Raw genomic sequence first — 21,551 nt, 5'->3', positions numbered from 1 at the left:
AACTGAGGGCACAGAAAAGAGAAGTTATAGGTAATTAATGGGGCAAAACCTCAGGGGGCCATAGGGGAGGTTGGCAGGTACACAAAGGACAGGGATGTTTCTTTCTTTCCTTTTTTTGGCCACACCTGTGATATGCTGGAGTTTCCAGGGCCAGGGATCAAACCCAAGCCACAGCAGTGACCTCAGCCACAGTAGTGACAACGCTGGATCCTTAACCCACTGAGTCACCAGGGAACTCTTTTTTTTTTAGGGATAGTTTTGAGAAGAGAAAGGACATGTAATTTTCTGAAACAGGAGGAAGGGAAGTAAGAATTGGAGGTGCCACAGGGAAACCTAGAAGTGAGGGAGAGGTGTGAAGGGAAGCTGACACACTCTTCTTGGGGAGTATGAGTCTTATCATTTGCTGAGAGCAGGCAGGCTGGGGCTTTCTTATTTTCTTTGATTATAAAAACTTCAGAAAAATAAAGATTGCCTATAATCTTACTAGGCTGACTTCAGACGCATGTGAAACTGGTCACAGTAACATCACTACGTTTCTCTCTCTCTTTTTTTTTTTTTTTTTGGATTTTTTTAGGGCCGCACCTGTGGCACGTGGAGGTTCCCAGGCTACGGGTCGAATCGGAGCTGTAGCCCCTGGCCTACACCACAGCCACAGCAACGCCAGATCCAAGCTGCCTCTGCGACATACACCACAGCCCATGGTAACACTGCATCCTTAACCCACTGAGTGAGGCCAGGGATCAAACCTGTGTCCTCATGGATACTAGTCAGATTCCTTTCCGCTGAGCCACGACAGGAACTCCCCACCATTACATTTCTTGAAACCCCATTTTCACCTTGGTTCGGTCAGGATCACAGAAATCCAGAAGGGTGTCACAGACATGATAACCTAGAGACGTCAGATCCTCAGTGGTAAAGTGAGTGTCTCTTTTATTGCCTGGGGAAAAAAAATCCATAACACTTCTTATTAAATCTTAATGAGCAAATGCAAATCTAATCTATGAATATCTCGGTAAAAACCCCACTTCTGAGTCTAGAATATTACGCTCCTGGATAGGGTCTCTCTCCTAGTTCTAGTCTGATGCAGGAGCATCCATCTTTGATGATGAATAAGTTTACAATCATGATGGCTATAATTACTGAGGTTTGTTTTGTTTTTGGCCATGCCCATGGCAAGCAGAAGTTCCCAGGCCAGGGATCAAACCTGCACCATAGCAATGACCCGAGCCACAGCAGTGACAACACTAGATTCTTAACCTGCTGACCAGGGAACCTCTATTTACTGAGGTTTTACTTTGCAGTAGCATGATGCCCAGTGCTTTACATGCACTATCTTATTAAGTAGTACCTGTAATGCAGGTGCTATTATTATTACTGCTTAAAAGAAATTCAAACCCAGATCCTCCTAATTTGGAGGACCGGAGCAACCTCTATGCTATACTTTCCCGTCAAATATTACATTTCACACTCATTCACAATAGCCAAGACATGGAGACAATCTAGATGTCCATCGACAGAGGAATGGATTAAGAAGATGTGGTATAGGAGTTCCCGTTGTGGCGCAGTGGTTAACGAATCCGACTAGGAACCATGAGGTTGCAGGTTCGGTCCCTGCCCCTGCTCAGTGGGTTAACGATCCGGCGTTGCCGTGAGCTGTGGTGTAGGTTGCAGACGCGGCTCGGATCCCGAGTTGCTGTGGCTCTGGCGTAGGCCAGTGGCTACAGCTCCGATTCGACCCCTGGCCTGGGGTCCATATACCGCGGGAGCGGCCCAAAGAAATAGCAAAAAGACAAAAAAAAAAAAAAAAAAAGAAGATGTGGTATATATACACAATGGAATACTATTCAGACATAAAAAAGAACAAAATACTGCCATTTGCAGCAACATGGATAGAACTAGAGACTCTCATAGTAAAGTAAGTCAAAAAGAGAAAGACAAATACTGTACGATATTACTTATATCTGAATATAATATATGGCACAGATGAACCTTTCCACAGAAAAGAAACTCATGGACTTGGAGAAGAGACTTGTGTTTGCCGAGGGGGAGGGGGAGGGAGTGGGATGGACTGGGAGTTTGGGGTTAATAGATGCAAACTATTGCAATTGGAGTGGATAACTGATGAGATCCTGCTGTATAGCACAGGAACTATATCTAGTCACTTGTTTTTTTGTTTTTTGTTTTTGTTTTTGTCTTTTTTCTAGGGCTGCACCTGTGGCATATGGAGGTTCCCAGGCTAGGGGTCCAATTCGAGGTGTAGCTACCAGCCTATGCTAGAGCCACAGCAACGGAGGATCCCAGCCGAGTCTGCGACCTACACCACAGCTCACAGCAATGCCGGATCCTTAACCAACTGAGCAAGGCCAGGGATTGAACCCACAACCTCATGGTTCCTAGTTGGATTTGTTAACCACTGAGCCACGATGGGAACTCCATATCTAGTCTCTTGTGATGGATCACGATGGAGGATAATGTGATAAAAAAATATATATATATGTATGTATGACTGAGTCACTTTGCTGTACAGTAGAAATTGACAGAACACTATAAACCAACTATAATGAAAAAAATAAAAATCATTAAAAAAATTTCACACTCATATTTTGGGTTCTCAAATTTAGAATTAAGGCACAGACAAGAAAATCTTCTAGGTCAATTATCTCCCCAACATTCAAAGGGATTTCATGTCCCCAACGCTTCGCTTGGCTTTCCCTTGCCATGCTGGCCTAGGATATGCAAAAGAGAGCTTACCCAGAGTGGACCCGCCAAAGGTAGACTCCATGGTATAGCTGTTCAGGATCCCCATCCGCCACATCACAACTCGCCCTGTTCCTTCTTTACACTTTTGGACTTTAAAATTACAACTATGAAAAGAGAACTAAAGAGAAATCCAAACCCTCAGTTAACTATAAACTGGCAAATATAAGATGTAGATGTCTAAAATTGACTAATATGATAAAAATGGTGCCCCTGGCCTCTGTATATTACTTCCTAACATATATTCCATAAGATACAAATTCTAGAAGTTCCCCTGTGGCGCAGCAGGTTAAGGGTCTAGCGTTGTCACTGCAGTGGCTCAGTTCACCGCTGTGGTGTGGTGGTGTGGGTTTAATCCCTTCCCAGGAACTTTCACACGATATGGGCACAGTCCAAAAAAAAAAAAAAAAGAGCATCTAAGAGATGTTGATAGATATTACAGAGGAAAAAATGAGTTCTTCAGTCATGTGGGTCAGGGAGATAAAGATTTAATGAAACTAAAGACATCCTCTGCAGGACCTCCCAGAGCATTTAATACGTAACTGTGGACTGTGATCCTCCAAAGGGGAGAGAGGATATGATTTTTATTGCCAATGAACCTTCCTTCCTTTCCTCAGGGACTAGGATTCCTTGAACGCCTCTTTGGGAATGCTGACTTAACTTTAGCATTCAAGGCACTAGGAAGTCTTTCTCGTATTTATTTTCAGTCCCTCCCCAACTTGGACCCTCGAAACTAGCTGAGTTGATTCTCTGTGATTTGCGTATGCCTCAACCCTATAACCTCTGCCTTCAACTCTCCCGCTCCCTCACACTGACGTTCTAGGCTTGGAGTTCAATATCCTCCACTGTCTTTCATGACCACCCCAGCTCTTTCTTCCCTTGGAGTCTGTAAACACATCCCTGGTACCCATCTCCACCTACCCTATCCTGCTGAAAATGCTTTACAGTTGCAAGGCATCTCACTACCAGTGATTTCTACATTGTGCTCTCTGGAATCCAGGGGTTCTATGAGAAGCCTCGGGGCACCCCTACTGCAAGGACTGAGAAGGAAGCAGGACAGGCAGGGTTCCAAGCCCCACCCCGCTTCCATGAGTGTAGCTCTGCTCTGAATTGCTTTAAGTACTGGGTTCTGGATGGGATTTCATTTGAAGAAAGAGATCCTTGGATAAAATTGGAAGTTTGAAAAAAGAAAAGAAACAAGAAAGGAAGGAAGGGAGGGAGGGAGAGAGACAGGAAGAAAGAAAAGCTTCCTCTTTCTTTCTTTCTTTCTTTTTCTTTCTTTCTTTTTCTTTCTTTCTTTTTCTTTCTTTCTTTTTCTTTCTTTCTTTTTCTTTCTTTCTTTCCTTTCTTTCTTCCTTCCCTTTTCCTTCCTTCCTTCCTTCTCTCTTTCTTTCATTCAACAAATAAGAGTAGCAGATACAAAACATTTGTCCTAAGAGTTCCCATAGTGGCTCAGAGGAAACGAATCTGACTAGCATCTATGAGGACACAGGTTCCATCCCTGGATTAAAGATCTGGCATTGCCATGAGCTGTGGTGTAGGCTAGGCTACAGCTCCTTTTTGACCTTTAGCCTGGAAACCTTCATATGCCTCGGGCTTGGCCCTAAAAAGACCAAAAAAAAAACCCCAAATTTTTGTCCTATATCTTTCTTTTTTCTGGCTTTTTTGGGCCCCACCTGTGGTATATGGAATTTCTCAGGCTAGGGTCGAACTGGAGCTGTAGCCGCAGGATCTGAGCCATGTCTGTGACCTACACCAGAGCTCACAGCAATGCCAAACCCTTAACCCACTAAGCGAGGCCAGGGATCGAACCCAAGTCCTCATGGATACTAGTTGGGTTTGTTAACACTGAGCCACAATGGGACTCCTTTCCCATATCTTATGTGAGAAAATTTGCACTATCATTTAAATACTTTTCTAAATCCAACTTAATTTCTTCTTTCCAATGACAGTTACATTTTGTGAGTCTAATTATGATACTGAACACCAGCTTCTAAATTAATGCAGATACACAGAGGTGACCCTTAGTTTGGGAACTGCCATATGCCACAGGTGCAGCTCTAAAAAGCAAACAAACAAACAAACAAAAGCCCCATCTTTGTTGAGATATAATTCACATACCATCAAACTCACACATTGAAAATACACAATGTAATGGTTTAATTATATTCATAGAGATGTGCGACCATCACCACAATTTAAGTTTAGAACATCTTCGTTACCCCCAAAGAAACCCAGAGCCCCTTAGCAGTCACGCCCCAAGCCACCAGCCCGAGGAAATCACTAAACTACTCTGTCTCTATAGATTTGCCTCTTCTGAACACTTCATAGGATGGAATCATATAACATGTGGCCTTTCGTGTCTGGCTTCTTTCACTTATATAATGTTTTCATTATGCTAATACTTCCTTAGTTCTTCTACTGACAAATAATACTCCATTGTATGGATACACTACATTTTAAGTTATCTTTTCACTGGTTGATGGACATGAGTAATTAATTCTTAAAGCCACACATGCTTCTAAATTCTTGAAGTCCAGGTTGCTGGAATTTACCCAAGATAATGAGAGATACAAAGTGGCCAATCAAGCCCTGCACATAGGAAGCAGTAAGTGATCCCTCTCCCTTAGTCAATGGACATAAAATTACCAAATGTGCTTACCTTATCTGGTGCATTTTTGCTTAACATTAAAGGAAAGACTCGCTCATGAAGCCAGAAATTGCGATCGTTGTTACTACAGCCATACAGGAAAATATTGTTCTTACGGCTGTGGCCATGGAAATCACAATACAAGAGAACCTCCCGTTCTTCAAGAAGTCTGTTTGGAGGGGAAAACAAAGGGCTCAGTGAGTACACAAAGGCATGAGAATATCAATGATCTTTTGGAGTCTCTTCCTTAAGAATGTCTGTTGAGGAGTCTTCTTGTGGCGCAGTGGGTTAAGGATCCGGCGTTCTCACCGAAGTGACTGAGGTTGCTGCTGTGGCTTGGGTTTGATCCCTGGCCCGGGAATTTTCACTGACCACCACCAAAAATAAACAACCCCCCCCAAAAACAAAAAAGAATGTCTGTTGATACTGCCCCCCTCCTAAGAAAATTTCAACTCCTAATGACCTTCAAACGACACTATCCCAACCTCAACCCCTTGCTGGGAACATGGCACCAGCATTGCTTGATGGCAGAGTCAGGGGGACATGAGGGAAAAGTCTGTGTGGAGAGGGATGATGGGTAGGCCTTGTGTAAGCTGACGAGGAAGAGGAGAGAAGGGACTAAAAGAAAGCCCACTCTGGTGTAGAACTGTGGAAAGAGGGAGAGCCGTAGAGTCTGTACCTGCAGGGAGGGAAAAGAGCCAAAGGAAGCCTTGGCTTCTGACATTCCGGGGCTGGTTCCTCTAAGACTCGGCTGGTCTTTGCCTCCCAATCACCAGGATGCCTATTCATTCAGTCTTCCAAACATCATCACCTTCTCCTTGACGGTGATGATGAGAACAAAAAGGTCGCACATGGACAGTGTGTGGGGTACCGTGCCAAAGAGATCACGTGGATTATCTCACTTAATCCTCACAGTAACCCCCCAAGGTGGGTATTATTATCCCCATTCTACAGATAAGAAAGCTGAAGGTTAATCACATCCCCGGGTCATAGAACCAGTCAGCAGTAAAACCAGGTCTCCAACCCCGGCCTGTGTGACTCCAATACGGGCTCTTAGCCATTGTGCCTGCCAACCCAACCAACACGGCTCCCAGCCGCTCACACAATAAGGTGAGAAGGTGCACGCGTCCACATAGCCTCATGTGCTGCAGTTTCATTTCCAGGGAAGTGGAATCTCCTTTAACATAGTCTTCAACTGCTTTTTAAAAGGCTTGGAAAATGAGGATTGATTCATTATTCTTTCCACATAAGAGGCAATATAAGACGGTAGTAAGGAACTCAGACTCTGTGACCAGAGAACTAGCTGTATGACCTTGGGCAAGTCATGCAACCTTTCTGGGCCTGCATTTCCCCAGCATATACAAATTGGAGATACTGACTGTGCCAGCCTCGCAGGGTGAACACGAGGATTACATGGGTCATGTGTAAGCACTGAGGATACTGCCTGTGCTACATAAACACTGACTGATGGTTAGGTACTATTGCTATTATCATTACACAAGCCTCATCATGAAGACCTATAACTCTCTGACTTCTGACCTTTTCCATTCAATCATTTCACTTCTAAGGGAAAGGGCTCTAGCTGAAATGTTACCTGTTTAGTTTCAATCCAAAGATAAGGAGTTCCTATTGTGGCTCAGCAGTTAACGAACCTGACTAGCATCCGTGAGGATGAGGGTTTGATCCCTGGCCTCAATTAGTGGGTTAGGGATCCGGCATTGCCATGAGCTGTGGTGTAGGTTGCAGATGCGGCTCCGGATCCTGAGTTGCTGTGGATGTGGCATAGGCCAGCAGCTGCAGCTCCAACTGGACCCCTAGCCTGGGAACCTCCATATGCCGCTGATATGGCCCTAAAAAAGGACAAAAAAAAAAAAATCCGAAGATAAGACATGATTTAAAAGTTTGAAAATGATTAGGCCCATGTGGCTGCAAAGACTGTGGCCAAAGCCACACCCAATTCCTATGCCACGAGAAGAGACCTCAAAGCATTAGATGGTGCTGACAGTATTCAGAAAAAGACCAACCAAAAAAGGCCTCACCTCTTGATCATGTTCCTGGTATGCCAGATGCATGGGAAAGACTCCTTCAGAATGGTTTTATAATGCCTGTTCAAGTCCCTTCCAGCCAGCGAACACCGGTAATTCCCCACGATCACGCCATCTGGATTTAACATGGGAACCACTTTGAAGATAAAGATATCTCTGAGGAGCTGAGCATCTGGGGAGTTGCTGAGGATGAAGTCCAAAAAGCCTTTCATAATCCAGGAGCCATTACTTTCCCCAGGGTGCACTCTGGCTGTCAAGACCACAGCTTTCTTTGCAGCTGCTTCTTGAGGGGTCCGGGCTGGGTTGGTGATGGTGAGCAGGTAGACAGTGTTTCCCGCTAGGCTCCTGCATAAAGTTCGGAGTTTGCAGAACTGAGATTGGACAGGGCTGTTTGCCACTGACAGGAGGAAGCACTGCAAGTCAGTGTAGGTATATGGGTAGAAGTGTGCAAAGAAGCAGGTGTCCTGGTCATGCGGAAACTGAATGGTCCACGTGAGACAGTACAAGGGTTGCTGCCCATCATCTGTGTTGTTCCGAAAGTACTTGATTTCCTTTCCTTCTCTCCTCCAGCCAATGCTGTGGGTGCTGGCATCCAACTGGGAATACATGAGAGGCTTCATCCCTAAAGTATAGAGGCTCTTGGATTTTAGCAAGTTGACAATGGTGAAGCGATAGGTGGCATCTTTTCTGGTGTTCTGAACTCGAAAATAAAACCATTGAGTGTGCTTACTCGTGTAGAGGTCAGTTCGCAAGGTGAGTTCATACTCATAGGTGTCTCTGTAATAGCGAACACAGAATAATATCTAACTTAGCACGACCATTAAAAAACAAATATGGGGAGTTCCTGTCATGGCGCAGTGGTTAGCGAATCCAACTAGGAACCATGAGGTTGTGGGTTCGATCCCTGGCCTTGCTCACTGGGTTAAGGATCCAGTGTTGCTGTGAGCTGTGGTGTAAGTCGAAGACGAGGCTTGGATCTAGCATTGCTGTGGCTGTGGTGTAGGCCGGTGGCTACAGCTTTGATTCGACCCCTAGCTTGGGAACCTCCATATGCCGTAGGAAGTGGCCCTAGAAAAGGCAAAAAGACAAAAAACAAAACAAAACAAAAAACAAAAGAAAAAAACAAATATGGGAAAATACTGTTTTCCCCTGATAAAAATAGAATTTTTTTTAAAAAAAAACAAAAGCCTGCTACATTAAACATTTATTTTCTAATTTCCCCAGTTTTTACATATTAGGCTGTCAGGAACATGAGGAAAGAAAGTTTACTTGGGGTGGGATAGGAAGAGTCTGAAAATTCATACTGCTGCACAGACTGCGTGGAAGTCCTGTGAGTTTCTTGGTATCTTCCTAGAGTATCCAATAGCAGTTTCTAAGCACTTCGACATATTTCTCTGAAACACGATGAACAGCAGTGAAGCCAGAGCCCTCCCTTGGCTGTTACCCATGTCCTGGATGTTGTCACTGTAGAGGAGACCTATAAGCCCTCTGTGTTATTTTTATTTTATTTTTTGTCTTTTTGTCTTTTTTTAGGGCTGCGGCATGTGGAGGTTCCAAGGCTAGGGGTCTAATGGGAGCTATAGCCGCCGGCCTACACCACAGCCACAGCAATGCAGGATCTGAGCCACATCTGTGACCTACACCACAGCTCACGGCAACACTGGACCCTTAACCCACTGAGCGAGACCAGAGATCGAACCCAAAACCTCATGGTTCCTAGTCAAATTCGTTTCTGATGCCCCATGACGGGAACTCCTGTGTTATTTTTACACCTGACCATTATTTGAAGATGAGGGGGCATCTCAGGAATGCCTTCACCTTGTTGAACTTGAAGAACACAAAACACACATGCCAAAAAACATGAAAAGGTATTCACCTACGTGTGTAATTAATGAAGTGCAAATTAAAATTGGAAGTCATTGGATTTCCCCAACGTGGCTCAGTGGAAATGAATCTGACTAGTATCCCTGAGGATGAAGGTTCGATCCCTGGCCTGGCTCAGTGGGTTGGGGATTCACTGTTGCTGTGAGCTGTGGTGTAGGTAAAAAATGAGGCTCAGGGAGTGCCTGTCGTGGCTCAGTGGTTAACGAATCTGACTAGGAAACATGACGTTGGGGGTTCGATTCCTGGCCTTGCTCGGTGGGTTGGGGATCTGGCGTTGCTGTGAGCTGTGGTGTGGGTTGCAGACGTGGCTTGGATCCCAAGCTGCTGTGGCTCTGGCGTAGACTGGCAGCTACAGCTCCAATTCGACCCCTAGCCTGGGAACCTCCATATGCCGCAGGAGTGGCCCTAAAAAGCAAAATAAATAAAATATAAAATAAAATAAAATAAAATAAAATGAGGTCATTTCCCCTCTATCTCAACATCATTCCAGTGCTGGGAAGCAGCACTCTCACAGGCTGCTGAAGGGGAATGCTGATGGCAATATGAAAACACCCAGCAATTCTCAAGAGATTAAATCCTGGCCCAACAATTTCATTTCTAGAATTTACCACATAAACCCACAAATGCTTAAAATATAAATTTATAAGGGTATTAATTCATTACGCAAAAAATTGTTAACATCTTAATTTTGCACCAGTTGGAGACAAGATAAATAAGGTATGGAGTATCTATACAATAGAACAACATGAACTATTAAAGATAAGGAGATACGCCTCTGATACCGCCATAGAAAAATACCTATTGTTCAGTGGGTTAAGGACCCAGCGTTGCCGTTGCCGTGAGCTGTGGTGTAGGTTGCAGACACGGCTCGGATCCCAAGTTGCTGTGGCTCTGGTGTAGGCCGATAGCTACGGCTCCAATTCGACCCCTAGCCTGGGAATCTCCATATGCTGCAGGAGCGGCCCTAGAAAAGGCAAAAAGACAAAAAAAGAAAAAGAAAGAAATTGGGAGACCAGAAGAGGAAGCTCTCATGCCCTGTAAGGATAGCAGAGCCCAACAGGAAGAAGAGACTTTTTCTTTCCTGGCAAGGGTTCGGCCAATGAAAACTCAGGGGCCTTTGTTTACTGGAGCCTCCCACTTCCTTTTCTCAGTGAAAGCCTCCTCCCTCTCTGCAGCACCGGACTTGCACGTGGCTTCCTTGGCTTCCCTGGTTGCATATCCCGAATTGCAATTCTCTGCTGATCCTGAATAAGCGCATCTTTGCTGGAAAAATAGCTCAGTCTGTTTGCTTCAGGTCAACAATACAGACTTCAAATGCGCACTAATTTCTTTTAGAAGTAGAAAAAACATTTTACATACATTTTTATTCTGGGGAAAAGTATGAGTCACAATTATTCCGTTCTTCAACGTCCTCACAATCATTTCTCATCACTTTACTCTTTTACAAAAATACTCCTGCCTCCTAACATGGTTCCTGAAGACACTTAGTCATTTCAGTCACCATCCCCTTGGGAAATCCCTCTGTTACTCACACTCTGACAGCTTTCTGCAGGTTCCCGCTCTCGAACCTTGATTCAAACAGTAGAGTATTATCTTCTGGGCCTTGCAAGGTGACAGCAAGTTCCTTGATAATTCCTCGTTTGCCTCCCACTCTGGAACTGATGAAACAGGAATCTCCAGTGGGCACTGCAGATGAGACCAACATATTTAGTCCAAGTTCCACTCAGAGTCGATTTATCCAGCAAATAAATATCCAGCCCCTCTGTGTTTACTACTATTCCAGGTTAACAACAATGAGCGTTCAAATTTTCTATTGTCTTTGCTGACACTTTTAATTTTTTAAAATGCACTGTTTCAAAGACCTTTAAGTGGCTTAGAGAACTTCCTTTTGCTACCTGGCCACCCTTGCATGGCATCTCAGATACTGCTTATACTCACTTAAAACAGCATTGGCAACAACAATATTCTAAGTGGAGAATCTGAAAACATTTTCAATCTTATTCTACAAAAAGAAAAAAAAAACAAATAGCATCTATTTATTTAAAAAAAAAAGAGAGAAGGGAGGTTCTCTCATGGTGCAGTTAGTTAAGGATTTGATGTTGTCACTGAAGTGGTTTGGGTCGATGCTGTGCTGTGGGTTTGATCCCTGGCCCGGGAACTTCCACATCCCAAAGGAGTGGGGGAAAAAAAAAAGAAAAAGAAAAGAAAGAGAGAAAAAGATAAAGGGAAAATAAATTACACTTGTTGTCATTTTTTGGGGTAAATCTTTCCAGATTTAAATATAACAAAACCAGAAACTTAAGAAGAATTGGCATGGGTACAGTTTGCCTACAAGGGGAAACACAATATCATATTAACTAGTGAAAAGGTCATGATGGAAATTTTACCTTTAACACAAAGCTAAAAAAAATTATGAAATTTATTTCATCTTCCTTAGGAAAATTTATAATCACAACCTCTTTTTCATCCTTGGAATAATAGAGCGGTAAAACAGGCTTATAATATCCAAGAATTTTAGGTTGCAGGAATACTACATCCCGTCTACCCATTTATGATCTCAGATTTTAATTTACTTATATTTATTTATTTTTGCCTTTTGTCTTTTTTTAGGGCTGCACCTGCAGCATATGGAGGTTCCCAGGCTAGAGGTTGAATTGGAGCTGTTGCTGCTGGCCTATGCCAGAGCCACAGCAACGCCGGATGTGAGCCGAGTCTGTGACCTACACCGCAGCTCACGGCAACGCTGGATCCTTAACCCACTGAGCTAGGCCAGGGATCAAACCCACAACCTCATGGTTCCTAGTTGGATTCGTTTCTGTCTCGCCAAGACGGGAACTCCTGATCTCGGATTTTATTTTTATTTTTTTGTCTTTTTGCCATTTCTTGGGCTGCTCCCGCAGCATATGGAGGTTCCCAGGCTAGGGGTCGAATCAATGCTGTAGCTGCTGGCCTACGCCAGAGCCACAGCAACTCGGGATCTGAACCACATCTTCGACCCACACCATGGCTCATGGCAACGTCGGATCCTTAACCTGCTGAGCAAGGCCAGAGATCGAACCCGCAACCTCATGGTTCCTAGTCGGATTCGTTAACCACTGCGCCACGACGGGAACTCCCCCGATCTCAGATTTTAAAGTCTCCCAAACTCCCCCTCAGATATTCCATAAGGAGGAACTAGGCAGACTGTGAATTGCTCCACTTTTCTACCTCATTGCATATAGTTTTTTCCAAAATATTACTAACACAAGAGCTCAAAATCAAGGCAACTGGGAGTGGAGCATGTGTAATTACATCTCAGTTGGGTCCTCTCTGCTAAATTTGGCTCATTTCCTTTTTCTACTTGTAGGAATGTTGCACTTCCTTCCTCTTTCTGGTTGTTTCCGTAAAAACCTCTCCGGATTTCAATAACTTAACACATTCCATTTCTAGTAATTATACTTGGTATGTGTTCCTCCTCCAGTGAAATAGATTTCTTTTCTGAATATTACTGTCTATTGGCTCACTGCTCTTTAACATGACATCTTAACGGTTACTTAAAGGTTACTATTACCATCTGCTTCGCATCATCCCCAGCACTTGTTATTGTCTATTGATTGATCGACCACACCACCAGCACATGGAAGTTCCTGGGCCAGGGATCCAATCTGAGCCACAGCTGTAGCCTACCACGTCTGTGGCAATGCTGGATACTTAACCCACTGTGCTGGGCCAAGAACCGAATGTGCACCTCAGCAGCGACCCAAGCTCTGTAGAGACAATGCTGGATCTTTAAACTGCTGTGCCACGGAGTTCCCGTCGTGGCGCAGTGGTTAACGAATCCGACTAGGAACCATGAGGTTGCGGGTTCGGTCCCTGCCCTTGCTCAGTGGGTTAACGATCCGGCGTTGCCGTGAGCTGTGGTGTAGGTTGCAGACACGGCTCGGATCCCAAGTTGCTGTGGCTCTGGTGTAGGCCGATAGCTACGGCTCCAATTAGACCCCTAGCCTGGGAACCTCCATATGCCGCAGGAGCGGCCCAAAGAAATAGCAAAAAAAAAAAGACAAAAAAAAAAAATTAAAAAAAAATAAACTGCTGTGCCACAGCGGACAGTTTATATATATAAACTTTTTTTTTTTTTCTTTTTTGGGCCGCACCCAAGCTAGGGGTTGAATCAGAGCTACGGCTGCTGTCCTACACCACAGCCACAGCAACGCAGGATCTGAGCCACATCTATGACCTACACCACAGCTCACGACAATGCTGGATCCTTAACCCATGGAGTGAGGCCAGGGATCGAACCTGCAACCTCATGGTTCCTAGCAGGGTTCGTTAACCCCTGAGCCACGACGGGAACTCCTTCCTGTCTATATTTTTATTTTAGAGATTTTTAGTAGGTGTGAAGTTGAGTCATCCTTTCCATAAATATCCTTTATTAAATGGAGTAAATTCTCTTCTATTTCTAGTTTTCAGAATGTTCTCATCATGAAAGGTTGGATTTTGTTAAATGATTTTTCTACATTGATTGAGATAATAGTGTGTTTTTTTCCTTTTGTTCTATTAATGTGGTGTGTTACATCAATTGCCTTACATTGAACTACCTTTGGACTCCTAGAACAAATCTTCCTTGCTCATGGTATGTAATCTTTTCAATATGTTATTGAATTTGGTTTGCTGGTATTTAGTTGAAGATTTCTGCATTATATTCACGAGGCATACCGATCTATAGTTTTATTGTGATGTCTTTGCCTGGCTTTAAAAACTGGCTTCATAAGAAGGGCTGGGAAAGGTTTCCTCCTCTGTTTTCAAAGTTTTTAAGAGTTAGTAATATTTCACTTTTAAATGTTTGGAACAATTTAAATAAATTCTGTTAACCCATCTGGACCAGGGATTTCTTTGCAGGAAGATTTTAAATTACAAATTCAATTCCTTTTTTTTTGCTTTTTAGATTTTAGTTTTTTTGTTTTTTGTCTTTTTGCCATTTCTTGGGTAGCTCCCTCGGCATATGGAGGTTCCCAGGCTAGGGGTCTAATCGGAGCTGGAGCCACCGGCCTATGCCAGAGCCACAGCAACGTGGATCCGAGCCACGTCTGCAACCTACACCACAGCTCACGGCAACGCTGGACCGTTAACCCACTGAACAAGGCTGGGGATTGAACCGGCAAACTTGTGGTTCCTAGTCGGATTCGTTAACCACTGAGACACGACGGGAACTCCCTTTTTTTGCTTTTTAGGGTCACACCCATGGCATATGCAGGTTCTCAGGCTAGGGGTCTAACCAGAGCTACAGGTACCAGCTTATGCCACAGCCACAGACATGCCAGATCCAAACCTTGTCTGTGACCTACACCACAGCTCATGGCAACGCCAGATCCTTAATCCACAGAGAAAGACCAGGGTTCGAACCTGAAACCCTAGTTGGGTTCGTTAACTGCTGAGCCACGATGGTTATAATCTGAATTTCTTTGTTATAATCTGAATTTCACACTTTTTATTTCTTCTTGAATAAGTTTTGATAGTGTTTTTCTAGCAATTTTTCCCATTTATCTAAGTTGTTTAATTTGCTGACATAGAAGTGTTAACAGCATTACCTCATAATTGTTTTGATTTCTGTAGAGTTCATGTTCATGTTCCCTTTCATTCCTGATTTTGATAATTTGTGTCTCTTCTCCTTTTTTCACGGGTGTTCTAGCTAAAGTTTTGTCAATTTTATTGATGTTCTCAAAGAACCAGCTTTTGGTTTGATTTTCTGTATTATTTTTCTATTTTGCAATTTCCATTTTTCATTTTTAGTTTCCTTCTGCTTTTCTTTTTTTTTTTTTCCTTCTGCTTTTCTTGTTTGTTTTTTTTTGGGGGGGGGTTGTTGTTGCTGTTGTTTTTGTCTTTTTAGGGCCAGACCTGAGGCATATGGAGGTTTCCAGGCAAGGGGTCTAATTGGAGCTGTTGCTGCCAGCCTACGCCAGAGCCACAGCAACGCCAGATCTGGACTGCATCTATGACATACACCACAGCTCATGGTAATGCTGGATTCTCAAACCACTGATTGAGTCCAGGGATCGAACCGGCAACCTCATGGTTCCTCGTCGGATTTGTTTCCTTTGCGCCAAGACAGGAACTCCAATTTCCTTCTGCTTTTAACATAGTTTGCTCTTATTTTTCTAATTTGTTAAGGTGGAAGCTTACGTAATTGATTTGAGATCTTTCTTCCTATATTATACAAATAATAAATGCTGGGGAGGGTGTGGAGAAAAGGGAACCCTCCTACACCATTGGTGGGGATGTAAATTGGTAGAACCACTATGGAAAACAGTATGGAGGTACTGCAGGAAACTAAATATGCAACTACTATATGATCGAGCAATCCCACTCCTGGGCATATACCCAGACAAAACTTTCCTTGAAGAAGATACATGCACCTGGATGTTCACTGCAGCACTCTTCACAGTAGCCAAGACACAAAAACAATCTAAATGTCCAATGACAGATGAATGGATTAAGGAGAAGTGTTACATATACACAATGGAATACTACTCAGCCATAAAAAAGAACAAAATAATGCCATTTGCAGCAACACAGATGGAACTAGAGACTCTCATACTAAGTAAGAAAGAGAAAGACAAATACATGATATCACTTATATCTGGAATTTAATATATAGCATAAATGAACCTATCTACAGGAAAGAAACAAACTCATGGACATGGAGAACAGACTTATGGTTGGCAAGGGGGAGGGGAGGGAGCAGGATGGACTGAGAGTTTGTTGTTAGTAGATGCAAATTTTGCATCTGCAGTGGATAAGCAAAGAGATCCTGCCGTATAACAGAGAGAACCATATCTAGTCACTTGTGATGGAACATGATGGAGGATAATGTGAAAAAAAGAATGTATATGGGAGTTCCCGTTTTGGCAAAGTGGAAAAGAATCTGACTAGTATCCATGAGAATGTGGGTTCGATCCCTGGCCTCAATCAGTGGATTGGAATCTTGTGTTGCTGTGGCTGTGGTGTAGGCTGACAGCTGTAGCTCCAACTGGATCCCTAGACTGGGAACTTCCACATGCCATGGGTGAGGCCCTAAAAAAAAGCAAAAAAGAAAAAAGAATGTATATAAATGCATAACTGAGTCACTTTGATGTATAGCAGAAATTGACAGAACACTGTAAATCAACTATAATTTAAATTTTTTTAATATAGCCATTTTAAGCCATAAATTTACTTTGCAGTGCTTTAGCTGCATCTCATAAATTTTTATATGTTGTTTTATTTTCAGGCAGTTCAAAACTTTTTTTTTTTTTCATATGCACCCGCAGCATATGAAAGTTCCCAGGTTATGGAGTTCCTGCTGTAGTGTGGCATAAATGAATCTGAGTAGGTTAGGATCCATGAGGACACAGGTTCAATCCCTGGCCTTGCTCAGTGGGTTAAGGATCCGGCATTGCTGTGGGCTGTGGGGTAGGTCATAGACATGGCTCAGATCTGGCATTGCTGTGGCTGTGGTATAGGCTGGCAGTTGTAGCTTTGATTCGACCCCTAGCCTGGGAACTTTCACATGCTGCAGGTGTGGCCCTAAAAAGCAAAAAAAAAAAAAAAAAAAAGAAGAAAAAGAAAAAGAAAATTCCCAGGTTACGGGTCATATCGGAGCTGCAGCTTCCGGCCTACGCCACAGCCACAGCAACGCAGGATCCTTAACCCATTTGAGGGAGGCCAGGGATGGTATCTACATCCTCATGGATACTAGTTGGGTTCATTACCACTCAACCCCAATGGGAACTCCCAGTTCAAAACACTTTTGAACTCTTCTTGTGATTTTTTTATCCCCTGGGCTACTTAGAAATGTGTCATTCAATTCCCAAATATTTGTAGATTTTCCAGATTTCATTCTGTTGTTGACTTCTAATTTAATTTTGCTGTGGTCTGAAAATACATTTTGTACGACTTCAATCCTTTAATTGTATAAGACTTGCTTTATAACCCAGTATAAGGTGCATCTGGGGAATTTACCATGTGCCTTTGAAAACAATTTTTATAAAGATGTGAATTATACCCATATGATGCCTGCAAATTACTGCAGGAAACCACATAGTATATGACAGTCAAATGCACATACTACAAAGTACTCACTACAGTACAAGACATAGAGAAAAGAAGAGCAAATTCCCCAAAGATCCAACATCTGATTTTCAGGAAGGGCAATAACAAGGAAGAAACAACAAAATGGACTAAGAACTATAAATAAAAGTTACTATAAAATTTTAAAAAATTGATTGAAAATATAAAACTGACAGTCATGAATACAGGGGTTCCTATTCAGGTTGTCCTGGAAATTCACGTATCACTAAACCGTGAATTTCTCTCTCTCTTTTTTTTTTTTTTTGTCTTTTTGCCTTTTCTTTGGGCCGCTCCCACGGCATATGGAGGTTCCCAGGCTAGGGGTCCAATTGGAGCTGTAGCCGCCGGACTACGCTAGAGCCACAGCAACACGGGTTCCGAGCCGCATCTGCAACCTACACCACAGCTCACGGCAATGCTGGATCCTTAACCCACTGAGCAAGGCCAGGGATCGAACCCACAACCTTATGGTTCCTAATCGGATTCGTTAACCACTGCGCCATGACGGGAACTCCTAAACCATGAATTTCTGAAAGTCACTTTTATTATAGAATGTATGTTTATTATAATTTGGTCATGATTAATCATTCGCTTTTCAGTATAATGACAATACCTGAATCTAATTGATAGACAACCGTGCCTTTTTCTTCTCCTACAATTTCTGGTATCTTTTCATTTCCTGTAGGTTGATAGAAATATTCTGGATGAGGTGGAACCCATTCTGAAAGGAGACATTAAAAAAGAACAAAATAAGAAATTATATAAATTATATATAATCATAGCTAGTTTGGTTGAGTCAAACCAAATCCCCACTCATTTCCAACATGTTTTTAATTTTGTCTTGCTTCTTTCTATAAAGACTATGGAAAGATTTTAACAAAAAGCATATACAACAGAAGTATAAACTTTAATTTTTTTTTTTTGCTTTTTAGGGCCACACCCATGGCACATGGGGGTTCCCAGGCTAGGGGTCCAATCAGAGCTGTAGCCACTGGCCTACACCACAGCCACAGCAATGTGGGATCCAGAGCTGTGTCTGTGACTTACACCACAGCTCACAGCAATGCCGGATCCTTAACCCACTGAGCGAGGCCAGGGATGGAACTTGCGTCCTCATGGATGCTAGTCAGATCGTTTCCACTGAGCCATGATGGGAACTCCCAGAAGTATTAACTTTAAATGGAAGACTTAAATCATTTCAGAATGAACTAAGAGATGTTGACTCTGTCCTGCCTTGTACGTCAGTATGTAGAACTTACAACTGTAAGGTTTTGTAATACAGTCTGTCAGAACAGCAAGACCATGACAGGTAAGTCACATTACCAATATGGTGGATGTTTTCCTTGATGACCTCACATTCTATTGGCCATCTCGGAGCCCCCAGTGGCCCGCTGCCAGAGAAAAAGGCAAAGAGATCTCGGGGTTCTCGAAGACGTGGGTTTACTTCACCAAGGTCATCATGAAGAAGCTGTCTGCTTTTAACAAGCGGTGAACTCAGCTTAAGGGAATCTGCCAAAAGGGAAGGGAATGAGTGAACAGTTTCCTTTTCCTCCTTGAAAACTTTACTGCTCAACTATAACAGGTGATTTTAAGGATTGTATTAAAATAGCACAGATATGCAATCCTCTGACATGGTTCACCTTTAAGGAGATTTAGTCCAGAAGGACAGCATTGAGATTATAAAGTGTTGAGTTAAAATTCTGCACAGTCTATTAAATATTTAAATGTGATACAAAATAAATAAATATTTAAATGTAAAAGCTTTAGGCTAAGTTAGAAAGATTCTTGTTTTTTAAATCAAAGTTAATGGATCAAAGACATCTCAACAGTAGGTTACAAATAAAAAGTGATTTAATGTACGTTACAATTTTTATCTAGAGAGAGGCAAAAAAAGAAAAATTTCAATTCACTCACTAGTATTTCAGGAAAAAAGAATACATTTTAAAAAACAAAAAAATAAAAAAATTAAAACTTTATTAACTACAGTGAAACAATTTACAAATTAAATTTCAAGTTCATGGAGTTCCCATCATGGCACAGCGGAAAGAATCTGATTAGGGACCTTGAGGTTGCGGGTTCGATCCCTGGCCTTGCTCAGTGGGTTTAGGATCTGGTGCTGCCGTGAGCTGTGGTGCAGGTTGCAGACATGGCTTGGATCCCTTGTTGCTGTGGCTCTGGCGTAGGCCAGCAGCAACAGTTCTGATTCAACCCCTAGCCTGAGAACCTTCATATGCCGTGGGTGCGGCCCTAAAAAAAAAAATTTTTTAAAATTTCAAGTTCTTAATATAACCACTCAAAAGACAGTGAGACTTATAAAACAAAGAGGATAGAAAGAGCAGTGGCAGAAGAGAGAGAGAGCTCTTGAGAAATAATGAGAAAAAAAAAAGAGAGGAAAAGAAAGGCTTTCCAGGAGAAAGGGAAGAAAGAAAAAAAAAAAAAAAAAGGAAATGAAGGAAATGAGAGGAAGAAGGAAAACAAAGGGAAGAGGGAAGGAAAGGCTGAAGGCCCCTGGGGTGGTAACTCTCAGCTCTGGGGGTGGGGGGAAAGAGCAGGGGGAAGAAGCATTCCCATAAAGGAGTTTCCCCTTCCTGGTTTGGAAGGACATGAAATACCTCGGCTCACAGCTTCTAGAGGTCTGCGCACAGTTGATAGACAGGTAGGCCCTAGAAAGAGGAAGGAAGAGGCATGGTTTGTCCTATGGATCTTTGCCTTTCTTCTTTCTGCCCCTTTCCTCCTATTCTTTCTCCCTTTCCATCCCTACCCCCACTTTGGGCTCTTGCATTTCTGTCTAAATATTTCCCCCACTGTTTAATATGGGGTGGCAGGGAGAAGGCAACAAACATGTGAAAAGATGGCAAAACTGCTCAGTCTCACTCATAAAGGAATGTAAATCAAAATGACAAGATATTAGTTTTTTATCCAAGAGACAGCAAAAACATGTATTCTCACACTCATCCTGGCAAAGTTAAGTAAGCAGGTACTCTTAAAACCTGCTGGCAAAAAGGCTAATGAATTAGTACAAACTTTCTAGAAAGCAATTTGGCATATCTAGTAAGACTCAAAATACTCAAAAAGACCATTGATCCAACAATGTCACCAGTAGGAACTGCTTTATAGATTTTTCTCACAAAAGCTACACATACAAGTCAAGACACATATACAAAGATGCTTACTCAGTCAGCAATGTTCAAATAATAAAAATGCACAAAAGGAATTCCTATGGTGGTGCAGCGGAAACGAATCCAAGTAGGAACCTGGCCCGGCTCAGTGGGTTAGGGATCCGGCGTTGCCATAAGCTGCGGTGTAGACTGCAGACACAGCTCGGATCCGAAGTTGCTGTGGCTGTGGTGGAGGCTGGCAGCTGTAGCTCTGATTGAACTCCTAGCCTGAGAACTACCGTAAGCTGCAGGTACCACCATAAAAAGAAAACGACATAAATGCTTTGCTATGAAGATAAAGAAAAAAGATCTTCCTCACTCCAATAATTCAAACAGGGGGGAAAAAAGGACCTCGGGTTATCAATTACACTTTTAACTAAAACTCATCTACATGTTGTGTTAGCTCTACCGGATGATTTTGCATTTTATGTTTTTCATTACATTAAGATTGGTGATTGTTTCTTATGAATGTTATTTCAGGTGACAGCAAATGTGGCAGGAGGAAACTGAAGGAGGGGTGGTGCTCAGCTGGCTCCTGAGCCATCCCACCCTAAAGGTCTCTTTTGCTCAGTCCTTGCCTTTCTCCTCCCTTCCAGGAGCTCTGGCACAGAGAACAGAAGAGCCTTCTGGGCACTGGGGGAGCAAATATATAAAATACACATCTGAAAATGGAATTGCTATGTCAAGGGTTAAGTACTATTTTTAATTTCCCAAGTATTGTCAAACTGCCTTCCTAAAATAATCTGTGTGTTCACATTCCTAACAACAGTGAGGAGAGTGTTTCTCCACCCCTGACCCAAACTAGGTATAATCTTAAAATGTCCTTGTCCAAGTCTTCTAATTTAAAAAACTGACATTTTGATTTGTATCTTTAATTAGAGGTGAAATTGAGCATCTTTTCATAAAGTTTATTGACTGTTTACTTTTCTATGAACTGCTTGCTCACATCCTTTGCCCATTTTTCTATCTAGT

At 42.7% G+C, this 21,551-nt stretch overlaps 1 protein-coding gene across 9 annotated transcripts in view; it reads right to left on the bottom strand.

Annotated features, from left to right (window-relative positions):
- The window catches only part of AGBL2 (ATP/GTP binding protein like 2), a 38,229-nt gene that overhangs the window by 11,603 nt on the left and 5,075 nt on the right, over window positions 1-21,551 (bottom strand). For 4 of the 9 annotated variants that reach the window (XM_021083064.1, XM_021083067.1, XM_021083066.1 and 1 more), the window contains 8 exons: window positions 20,034-20,084; window positions 18,745-18,930; window positions 18,035-18,142; window positions 10,869-11,022; window positions 7,447-8,229; window positions 5,420-5,576; window positions 2,752-2,878; window positions 837-937 (listed from right to left, as the gene is read on the bottom strand). In XM_021083064.1, coding sequence (XP_020938723.1) covers window positions 837-937; window positions 2,752-2,878; window positions 5,420-5,576; window positions 7,447-8,229; window positions 10,869-11,022; window positions 18,035-18,142; window positions 18,745-18,930; window positions 20,034-20,084 — 1,667 coding nt within the window. The remainder of the gene's footprint in view (window positions 1-836; window positions 938-2,751; window positions 2,879-5,419; window positions 5,577-7,446; window positions 8,230-10,868; window positions 11,023-18,034; window positions 18,143-18,744; window positions 18,931-20,033; window positions 20,085-21,551) is intronic. The other 5 variants (XM_021083071.1, XM_021083072.1, XM_021083073.1 and 2 more) reach the window with 2 other exon arrangements.

Source organism: Sus scrofa, chromosome 2 (assembly GCF_000003025.6).
Source record: "Sus scrofa isolate TJ Tabasco breed Duroc chromosome 2, Sscrofa11.1, whole genome shotgun sequence".
Lineage (NCBI taxonomy): Eukaryota > Metazoa > Chordata > Mammalia > Artiodactyla > Suidae > Sus > Sus scrofa.
The sequence above is the reverse complement of the archived record's forward strand: the minus strand, read 5'-3'. Positions and strand labels throughout refer to the sequence as shown.